Source organism: Brachionichthys hirsutus, chromosome 15 (assembly GCF_040956055.1).
Source record: "Brachionichthys hirsutus isolate HB-005 chromosome 15, CSIRO-AGI_Bhir_v1, whole genome shotgun sequence".
In the NCBI taxonomy this organism is placed as follows: domain Eukaryota; kingdom Metazoa; phylum Chordata; class Actinopteri; order Lophiiformes; family Brachionichthyidae; genus Brachionichthys; species Brachionichthys hirsutus.
This window is the reverse complement of record NC_090911.1, coordinates 10,623,242-10,634,879: the sequence shown is the minus strand read 5'-3', so window position 1 is coordinate 10,634,879 and position 11,638 is coordinate 10,623,242. Positions and strand designations below refer to the sequence as shown.

The 11,638-nt window shown below is 43.5% G+C and overlaps 1 protein-coding gene across 1 annotated transcript; it reads left to right on the top strand.

Annotated features, from left to right (window-relative positions):
• The first annotated feature begins 2,484 nt into the window (after positions 1-2,484).
• On the top strand, positions 2,485-7,384 carry lrrc8da (leucine rich repeat containing 8 VRAC subunit Da). The gene is made up of 3 exons (XM_068748768.1): positions 2,485-2,513; positions 4,130-4,194; positions 4,836-7,384. Exon 3 carries the CDS (start codon positions 4,838-4,840, stop codon positions 7,382-7,384), a length of 2,547 nt encoding a protein of 848 aa, XP_068604869.1. The 5' UTR covers positions 2,485-2,513; positions 4,130-4,194; positions 4,836-4,837.
• The last annotated feature ends 4,254 nt before the right edge of the window (positions 7,385-11,638 follow it).

The window sequence follows — 11,638 nt, the reverse complement described above, 5'->3', positions numbered from 1 at the left end:
TATTATTTTTGAGGATGGAGCAGTCCTCCTCACGTTGGTTATTAATGACCAAAGAGTCGAGAGGATTAAAAACCAGTTATAGTTAGTGTGAGCGTGCATGCATAACTCAAATATCTAACAATAGCGTCTAAAGTAAATTCTCACCTGGTTCTTCCTGTTTCTCGCTCTGTGGCCTCTTACTCTCCATCCCGGTTGGCCCTTCATTGCATTGCTATTCACCCAAACAGCAAATTATTCGGCACCCTTAAAGATTTTATATCTTCGATTTGAAATTATCTGCTTAATTACCTTGTTTAAAAGTCATTTTGTTGTGTCTATGTATTTAGTATAACTAGCCTGCTTATTTCTAGACTGGAACATACTTGTTTGAACGTTTCTTTGCGACGGCAAAATGCCTTCAGCGGTATTTTTCTTAGAATGATTTTTAACGTTGCCCTGCTGCTGAAAACGTAGCCCTCTCAGCAGAGGTAAATATCTATTTATTATCTACATGAGCAATCTTAAAACAACTGCACAATACTTACTCTAACCCAGTCCTTCCCCACTGTGTGAGAACACGCAGCACTCATCCTGCGTCCAAGAATGTAATTATGAACTGAATTCAGAACAGGTTTGTTTGGCTCTTTGTTGATTGTGGCTTTCATCATTGATAATGATTATGTTTGTGCAACCTCCGCCGAGACATCACGCACGTATGTCTGCTGCTAAATCTTCACAGCTAGTGTTGAGGTCGGCGACACGATCCAGATTATTCTTTACAAATAAGAAAGGAAGGTCCATGCGGAATAAATTATAGCCTCACTGAGCCAATTCTCGGCTGCTAAGGGTCCTCAGCTGTCAGCCCTGTGAACTCCACAGACAGGAGGCCCCATAACGTCTGACCACAGTTCCCATTGTAGCCCGGTGTAACGACGAAACAAACCATTTAAACGTTTTCTTTCTTTCCATTTACCGCACACCATCTCTTTGTCGCAATACAGTCAGCGCAAAATCTGCAAGTTCACAATAAGAGCAGTGTAATAAGCAATATTGTTCAGGGTAATTCATACGAGAACTTCCTGTACATCACATAAAAAAACCTGTATTATGAATAACACGTTGGTAACCAGCCGTGATGGGAAACAGATCAACCTGTCTGAAAACAATTCAGAGTATGCAAAGTCAGGATTAACTCGATTTACTTTGCCTGAGGCTCAACCGGCTCCCATCAGACTGCCATGCTCAAAAAAACCCAGCAAAAATCAAATATACCTTTAGGCATTTGACATAGTTTCAAATGAAGATAAAATCAATGAACCGTCTGTATGTGCTTATGGCCGAGTCTCCAGTGGATGCGTTTGTTTTTTCTCCCTCCTTCTTCTTTCTCTCAAAGTACAGTACAAGAGAGAGAGAGAGAGAGAGAGCAAGCAGCCCAGGACCGGCTGAAACCTGTATGGGAGACACTTCCTCTACTGGGTGCATCATCAACCAGATCCAGATAGAGCTGGAAATGATAATGATGCGGGACTTCAGCGCACATGGTCCTATCGACTGCTGCGTTTGTCATTGATAATAAAAAAAATATGCCAGCCAGACAAACATGCAAACAAATCGATTTAGATGGATAAATAGATGGATAGACAGGTGCAAAGATAAATCATGTTGTGCCAAACTCCATGGAACACTGGCGTCTGAAAACTGAAACAAAGAGGGAACTGATGTTGCATTCAAATTATCGAGGAAAAAGGAAATTTAATTCTTTTTACGTTTGATTCGTTCTTTGTTGCAGTCACTTATCAAAGGTGGTGATTAGTATACTCAAGGTCACTTATTAACCTGCTAGAATCTCTTAAACAAATAGCCAAAAAAAAAAAAGGCACAAATGTTCTTTGAACAATTTACCAAGAGATTTGAAAGCAGTTTCAACGCTGGTATAACACTTCCCGCAGTCCCGGATATGTTGCGGGTTATAAATCCCCAGCAGTTCGACGGAAATATCGGATTGTTCATTTTGTCAGACACAGTCCTGTTTATTCGTCTCGAAATGTTCGAATCGCTGATTAGCTGCTGTGGGATAAATGTGTAGACTTGTTTGGTCCCAACCGCGGTGTCTTCTTCTGTCCGACAGACTTGAACGCAGCATTAGATAATGCAGTAGGCGGTACCCGTCAGGAAGTTCCCGTAATGCTATCGCCCAATCAGAAGCGCTCATATCACCCCACAGCAGCGGTCGAAGCGGCTCCATATTGGATCCGCCCTGCCTTAGAAATACTTTGTACCGGAGGCGCTGCCTGCGTGTCTGCGCGTTAATGTTCCGTGCGCGGCGGACTCATCCGGTCTCCTTTCCGGGCTCAGGTGCGAAGGATGCCGCGGAAACTGCGCCGTGACGAGCGAATGTTTTTTAGAACGATGGTTTTCACATCAGCGTCACAGTTTTAAACGGGGGGGGGTTGCTTAGAAATTAGGTTTGAGGCGCACCTGAGCAACCCAAAAAGTGGGAGAAATAATTGGATTGCGATAACGCCACGCAGCTGGTAAGTATTCTCCTTCTTTCACTGTGATTTTTTAATGTGTACTTTAAATAAATATTTCATGAAGCCCACTAATAATGAATAACTTTGTATGATAATCGTTGATTTCCTCGTGGTCCAATTAAAAAAATAAAAAAGGCTTTATAGATAAGAATCAGGTCCTGTGGTGAGACCGGTTTGTTCCTGGGACACGCACGTTGTGCCTCGCACGGTTCTACAACAGGTCACCTGACCTGGTACACCAACACGCCACGTACTGCGCCAGAACTCCTCACATTGGGACAAAAGTTTGTTTCATCAAACAACAAAGGAAACATGTAATGCCCCCCCCCCCCCCCCCCCCCGCTGTGTTGCAATAGTCTTTCTGACACAGAGTTCCCTGCCCCTGATGCCTACCTATGCCCCCCCCCCATCATGTTTGCAGAGACTGTAGCAGAGTTTATACTAATAAACCATAAATTAACTTAATCTACCAAGATGGTAGAAAAGAAAGGAAAACAATGACGTTCATGTTTTGCAACAGACTAGTTAGATTATTGCTTCACTGCGGGTTATGGTTTATTAGCACTGTATAATATGTATGTTTATATATATATATATGTGTATGTGTATGTGTTTAATCAAAATGTTTGTTTGGAATATGTCTTGAAAATGTGTCACCAGAATTTTTGTATACAATTTCTAGTGATGGATCGTGGCCCAAGGAAGAAGAGTCGATTCAACTTTCAGGAAGATCCATGAGTGGAGATTAATTTTTGCATTCCTCAACATGGCTGTTTTTTTTTTTAACATTGTCTTATTTTTATTTTCAATGATATGGCTCCATCAAAAAATACATATATATATATGTACGTAATATACTGTATATGTGTCTGTGTGTATATATACATGTACTATTAACATTATATGTATGTATACAGTATATATGCACACATATTTAATATATACATACGCATATAACATGTGTATATACATTATATGTATGAATGTGTGTCTGTGTGTATACATGGACAGTGTATATGTATATATTGCATTGATAATTCTCTGATAAACGCTTGTTACAGTGTTTTGACATAGTCAGCAAACTGCTGTCCTTGCTGTCCAGCTCTGAATGGTTACACATTGACAGAGGAGTTTTAAGTTTATTCTGACATCCCTCTCAGCTCAAGTCACAAAAGGAACAACAAACAAAACTGGAGATGTGGGCGGCTTCACTGTGGAAGAGCGAACGCACACACTATAGCTAGATCGAGCCCAGCAGGGAGGAGCACTTTCAGCTCAGCCTCACACGGGAAGGCCGTTCCAGCTCCTGAATGGAAGCGTCTTTCAGAGCACACATTGCTATTATCATCGTCATTCCTCTGGCATGACTATTTATGGTTGACACATTCATAATTATTGATCTATGGAACTCTGCTGTGTTCTTTTCTAATTCGGGGGCCGGAAGATAAAAAAGAAAAAGAAAAGTTTTTTTTAGCTTTGAGAAGGAGTCAAGACATTGTTGCTGCTGCAACAACTAATCAGCCAAGTTCAAAATCACACATTTTTATGGCCATGAACGCTGATTATATTAGATTAATAGTTTTAAATTAACTTTTTTTTTTTTATATTCTTTTCAGATGTGTGTGTCTGCATTGGCAGCCGGAGACTGATGAAAGAAATTAACAGGCGGCTGCACTATACAGTAAGTTGGAGCCGTTCGTGGCCTTGCATCAGAGGACTCCACTTTTCCATTATTAATATAACAGCATTTAGTATTAATTTAACGTCAGCAGGAAGTGATGGAGCACTTACGGTTTTCAGTTACATTTTCACCAGACAGCTGAAGATGAATATTCTCATGCAGCTGGAGGATAAATGTGTTGCTCCATCTAGGGGGTACACGGCATTGTTTGGCCCCACTTTGGAAACCTTTATGGATTTTACCCAGAAATATTTATTTCCTTGTATGGTTTTTACAATTTAGAAACTCTAGAACCTACGAATTCTGCTTTTGTACTTTTAATTTTTCAATCCTGAAATATTCAAGATTAACCAGGTATTTTATTTTATTTATTTCTTTGTCATCCATTGATCTGAACATGGATCATTTAGTGACAAAGCCAAATGCCACAACACCGCTGTGGACTCAGGAGAGCCTTAAAAATGTAGAGAGGACATTTATGATTCCGTAATGAATAAAACAGACGAGCAAACAAAAGTTATCTGGGAAAATTTCGAGAGAAATCTAATATTAAAACACATAATTTTCTTGCTGATCAATTGTTTCATACCATTCTAGGACAGATTGATGACATTTAACCGACTCTCCTCTATTTGTTGCAGCGATGTTCACGCTCACCGAGGTTGCATCCTTGAATGACATCCAGCCAACGTACCGCATTCTTAAGCCATGGTGGGACGTGTTCATGGACTACCTGGGGCTGGTCATGCTCATGCTGGCCATATTCGCCATGACAATGCAGATCACCAAGGACCAGGTAGCTTGCCTGCCTTGCCTGGAGGACCCAGAGGGAGCTTCAGCAGACAAACCCGACTCATTCCCACAGCGGACCACGCCGGCAGCAGCCGCAGTGGCCCCGACGATGACCTCGACCCCCGTGGATAGTAAGGACTTACCGGACGAAGTTGTTCATGAGCTCCATGTTGCACACCAACAAATGCCTGTGGTGGAAAACAAATATGCCAACCAACCTCAACCGACAGGGGTCAGGACCAATCTGGACTATCAACAGTATATCTTTGTCAACCAAATATGTTACCATGTTGCCTTGCCCTGGTATTCCAAGTATTTCCCATACCTCACCCTCATTCACACCCTTGTTCTAATGGTCAGTAGCAATTTCTGGTTTAAATACCCCAAAACAAGCTCAAAGATTGAACATTTTGTGTCTATTCTGGGTAGATGTTTTGAGTCTCCGTGGACCACGAAGGCTTTGTCTGAAACGGCTTGCGAGGACTCTGAGGAGAACAAACAGCGGTTGACCGGAGCCTCCGTGGCGCCGAGACAGGTGTCTTTGGAGGGGAAGGACGAAGGCGCAAATGTCAATTCCTCCACGCCCATGCTCGGGGTGAAGTTCTCTGCAGATAAACCCATTTCAGAGGTTCCGAGTAGTATGACGATACTGGACAAAAAAGACGGGGAGCAAGCTAAAGCCCTGTTTGAGAAAGTGAGGAAGTTCAGAGCGCACGTGGAAGACAGCGACTTTATCTACAAGCTTTACGTAGCTCAGACCATTGTCAAAACTGTCAAGTTCATTTTGATCTTGTCCTACACCTCAACGTTTTTGGCTAAGATCAATTTCAAGCATGATTGCGAACCTGACATTAAACAGTTAACGGGATACAGAAAATTCTTCTGTACGCACAATATGGCATTTATGCTGAACAAGCTGCTCATCAGCTACATGGCCTTGATCCTCCTCTACGGGATGGCGTGCTTGTACGCCCTCTTCTGGGTCTTTCGACGGCCTCTGAAGGAGTATTCGTTTGAGAAGGTCAGGGAAGAGAGCAGCTTCAGCGACATTCCCGACGTGAAGAACGACTTTGCGTTCCTGTTGCACATGGTTGACCAATATGACCAGCTCTACTCGAAACGCTTCGGCGTCTTCTTGTCCGAGGTCAGCGAAAACAAGCTGAGGGAGATCAGCCTTAACCACGAGTGGACGTTTGAGAAGCTGAGGCAGCTGGTGACTCGCAATGCGTCGGACCAGCAGGAGCTGCACCTTTTCATGCTCTCAGGTCTCCCAAATGCCGTGTTTGACCTCACCGACCTGGAAGTGCTGAAACTGGAGCTGATTCCCGAGGTGAGGTTCTCGGCGAAGGTCTCCCAGATGACCAGCCTGCAGGAGCTGCATCTCTGCCACTCTCCGGCCAAAGTGGAGCAGACGGGATTTGCGTTCCTGAGGGACCATCTCCGCTGCCTTCACGTGAAGTTCACGGATGTCGCAGAGATTCCAGCGTGGGTGTATTTGCTGAGGAGTTTGAGAGAGCTTAATCTAATTGGCAACTTGAGCTCGGAAAACAACAAAATGATTGGACTGGAGTCCATGCGGGACCTGAGGCATTTAAAGACTCTCTGCTTGAAGAGCAACCTGACGAAAATGCCCACGAACATCACCGAGCTGGCGCCACATCTGATCAAGTTAGTGGTGCACAACGACGGCACCAAACTGCTAGTCTTAAATAGTCTGAAAAAAATGATCAATCTCATTGAACTGGAGTTCCACAGCTGCGAGCTGGAGAGAATCCCCCACGCCATTTTCAGCTTGACCAACTTACAGGAACTTGACCTGAAATCAAACAACATACGAACCATTGAGGAGATCATCAGCTTCCAGCACCTCAAGAGGCTGACTTGCCTTAAACTGTGGCACAACAAAATTATCACCATCCCATCCTCCATCGGCCAGATCAAGTCTTTAGAGTCTCTCCACCTGTCTCACAATAAGCTCGAGTCCTTGCCCGCAGCTTTGTTTACTCTCCCCAAACTGTGGCACTTGGACCTCAGCCACAACTCCATCGCTGTCCTCCCTCCGGACGTGGGGCTCCTCCACAGCCTCCAGCACTTGACCATGAACGTCAACAAGCTGGAGGCGCTGCCCATGCCTCTCTTCAGATGCACCAAGCTCAAGGTGCTGCATTTGGGCAACAATGCGCTGAGCGTGCTGCCGGAGGCTCTGGGTCAGCTGGTCCAGCTCACCCAGCTGGATCTGAGAGGAAACTGCTTGGACAGACTGCCTGCTCATTTAGGAAACTGCCGCCTGTTGCGCAAAAACGGGCTGGTTGTAGAGGACCATCTCTTTGACACACTGCCGGTGGAAGTAAAGGATAGCATCAGCCAAGAGACCATGTCGTTCATGAGCGGCTTGTAGCACGGTAACAAAGCGCAGATTGTCACCTCGGCTGGTTTATGGTGGATTTGGATGTAGGACGAGACTTTATTATTCTAGCATAAAAGTGAATGCGTTTTCTTGATTGTTTTATTGTGTTGTCTTAGTCGTTCGCCATCCGTATTACAAATGGTACCTATTGATTTTAGCGTTGCTGTTTAGGTATTTACTTCAAACATTTAGGTCTCTATGTAACCGTTGTTGACCAAAACTGTTTTCTCAAGGGATACAGGATGTACATTCTCATTATTGCATTAGGATGTTTTAGCTACTCAGGTATAATTGTAATCAAGGGGAACAATCTTTTTGCCTTAACTGCTGCTATATGTTCTTTTTTTGTTTTTTTTTACAGTTAGATTTCTCAAATAAAAAAAGCCAAAAATATATATATATATATTTTTTTTCCATGTCAGTTTTTCACCCCAAAAACAAAACAAAACACAGAGCGATTCCTGTTTGTTAATGCACAATGCAAAACAGTTTGTTTGTTTGAGCTCTATTTTCTTAATTTCTTTTAGCTTATAGATTGAGTAGAGTTGTAAAACAGGTCAAGACTACGAGGCACGATCTTTCACCTTACCTTTGTAGAGATTGTATACTAATGCGTAGAGTAATTAATCTGCACATGCACAAAACTCAACGACTTAAAGATTGGTGAATGTCTGTTTGTGATCACATTGCACAGTCCTGAAACCAACCTGAGCTGAAAAAGGGAACTCTTGTCAGCTGTCTTTTCTTAACCATGTTTTCAGTTTTTGAATGTGTAAATAAAAAAAAAAGCTCTCAGTCGTGTACTTTGTATATGAATGTGTGTGTGTATGTGTGTGCGCGCTTATATATGCACTCTTCAGAACGACTGTAAAGCCTAGATTGTCCCATGCGCAAAGTTCACAACTTTATGGCACAATAAAACAAGAATTTAGATGAATTCCTAATCGATCATCTTCATTAGGTGCACAGTTCTAAACGATCTGTCACAAAACTACAAATAAAATAAACCTCGGCATCTTTTTTTGTTCTGACTTGAACCTGTGATCTTCTTGCCGTGAGGCAACATCGCTTACCGTCATTGTGATTATTGATATTTTTAATAACTCCTAATCTCTCCTCTAGCCTGTAGGGGCCACTAGTGGTCAACGGCTGTAATTCTGCCCCCCCCCCCCAGAGACTGCTGGTGCTCTGAGGGCATTGAGGGCACTCCTCAGGCTGTCTGCCTCAACAGACAAGATTACGCTGACCTCAGTGATTCATGAGGAACAGGATGATCTGGATTCAGCAACACCACAAAAGGAAAATTAGTTCTCATAATGTTCTTCCACTTCAACGATAATAAGGAATCTGTAGTCTGACTGTTCATGAGGATTAACGCACTTAATCCACAATCTTTCTGAACACATGTCTAATATTAATACGATGAAGACTTAATGTTGAGTTCATTCATCCATATGATCTGAGAGATGATATTTCTGCAAAAAAAAACTACAATATCTATCAGGAAGTTAAGTTCTCCAATAAAAGGTTTACTTTTAGCCAAACCAATAATCTTGATGAGCAGGTATGATACTGACATTTACAAAACTACTGGTGTCAATAAAACCAGAATTGATTTCCCTTTACTGTTACACATGGCCAAATTAACTGTATGTGGGAAAGCATGAGCCAGCATCCCCTAAAGTGTTCTGATTGTGATAATTCAGTTTATTAATATTGCTGATAACCGCAGAACTCCAGAACAAGTTATATTAATTGGAAAAATATCTAGCAGAGAGCTTTGAATGCATTTCACCTCTCATCTGAACGAGCAGGTGGGGAGTTCCAGATATTTAACCTGGTAGATAACCTAATGTTAAATCATTGCCGAGTCTGGATGAGGGGATGGAGGTCAAAGTCCAGGACAACCAGCCAACGAAATGATTAAAATATATATATATGTCCTCTTTTTATGACAGTTTAACCTCTCAGGGAATAAATACGTGGATCTTGATGGGTAAAAAATAAGGCGTATTTAGGGGGGGCTGGAATCTCTGAATATGTGCAAACTCACAATTCTGTAAACTACTTGCACAGAAGAAACAAAAGTTGCTCATTATCAATTTGATAATCTTATTTCAAGTTCTATGGTGGTGTGTTTTCACGGTCAAGGCCCAAAGTCAATCATTCAGACTGAGCACGTGGTTGTTTACTTTTAAATGTCTTTAATCTGATCCACAATCAGTCACTAACTCGCTGGTAAACAAACACGGTGTAGATTAGAAGCTGTTGTGCAAGTACACCGCCATCTGTCGGTAAGGGTTCGGTACTACCCCTACCCCGCTCACCGTCTCGTCTTGGTCTAACCAGCTCCGTTTCTACATTTAAAAAAAAAACATCTTTTAATAAAAAAAAAGCAGAAAATGGAGCGCAGCAACGATGCTCCGTTCAGTCGGTCTGAAATGGAGAGACGAGCAGCTTGTGTAGACGGTTCGAGCCAGTTCGAGAGGTAATCCGAACGCTTGGATAAGTGTTAGCTAAACATGCTAATTACAGCTAGCTTAGCCTGAGATGCTAAGTGTTGTTAGCATGTGGTTCCGCTACATTCTCATCCGTTTGCCTGTATGGTGGTTTCCACTTGCTTTACAGTATACTTTACTATTGTATACTTTATAAAAAAATACTTGTAATTTCTGTGAGCAGACTTCCCAGAGGCTTCAGAGAAGCTGCGGAATACATTTTCCAGCGGACGTCGCGCAGCTCAAACAACAACCCAGCTAACATGTCTGATGGCCCGAGACGTGGAGGTGAGTCCCGGGAACGCCGAGGACGCGCTTCAAACGCAGCAATAAATTCACGTGTAATAGTAGAAAGGATAGTTTAACGGAAAGTAATTCATCACAAACAAAACCAGGACTGTTAGACTTTAATATTCCTGGAAACCTGATGCTATTAGAGTGAGGTCGCTGCTGAAATGCAGACCATAAAGTCACACAATGGTGTCTTAAACGTGTTGTTAGTTGTGCTTTTAGATTACATGTCTGAAGGCAATGCGAATTAAATGGATGGTTGTTGTCATGTTTTCATTTTAGTGAAAACTCCTGCTAAATGGAAGTCATCATTCAAACCATTAGACGGCGACGAAGACGACGACGAAGACGACAGTTCACATGTCGGAAGCACAAGCGGTCCACCGAGGTGTGCGGGAACATTGTGGCTAAACTGGATTACACATTTATTGATAATCTATAGGGTCAAACTCCCTGCAACATACGAGCTAATTCATATCCATCTCACTCAGGGTCGAGCTTTATGATCCCTATAATCCCGCCTCATCAGAGTCCGACAGTGAGATGCCCCATCACCTTGACGACAGACGCTCTCCTACCGATCAGGATAACAACTGGGAACATCAGCCATTGCCTCGGGATGTGAACCACAGTCCGTTTCCCAGCGTGGCCGATCGGCGGGCTTATAGCCCGGATACTGAGGCTTATGGCTCCCCAAGTCGACTCGTGGACCACAGAGTGAGCGGCCCAGAGTCCGACAGTGAGATGCCCCATCACCTTGACGACAGACGCTCTCATACCGATCAGGATAACAACTGGGAACATCAGCCATTGCCTCGGGATGTAAACCACAGTCCGTTTCCCAGCGTGGCCGATCGGCGGGCTTATAGCCCGGATACTGATGCTTATGGCTTCCTAAGTAGACTCTTGGACCACAGAGCGAGCGGCCCAGACGGGCCCGTCCGTGGCCCAGACGGGCCCGTCCGCGGCCCAGATGTGCCTGTCCGTGGCCCAGACGGGCCCGTCCGCCGCCCAGAAGGGCCTGTCCACGGCCCGTCCTCCACCCAAAGGTTTCCTGCATGTTATGGAGCTCAGAGGACCAACCGGGACGAGAGGATGACATTCCCAGAATACAGAAGAGAGATACCAACAGTAAGACTGGATGTGTTGTGTGTGTATAATATAATATATAATATATAATATAAATATTTGGTTTAGTCAAGTCTTGAGGAGGAGACTTGAACAGGACACGAGGTCTGTTTGTTGTGCTCGTCGGATGAGCCATCGTTTCCTTCTTATGCTGATCACTAATCGGAGCCAATGCTTTCCTCTAGATGACCGCCGCAGGCAGATTATGTACGCCCGGATTACAGCAGGACTACCAACATCAGTTGAAAATGGGTAATTCAGCATTTTATGATCAGCATTTCAGCACCGGCCGGCGATGCCGAGGATCACCGTCTAATCTTTTTCAGGA

Excerpts from the sequence above, each read along its gene's own strand:
- lrrc8da (XM_068748768.1), top strand. The coding sequence starts at position 4,838 with ATGTTCACGCTCACCGAGGTTGCATCCTTGAATGACATCCAGCCAACG.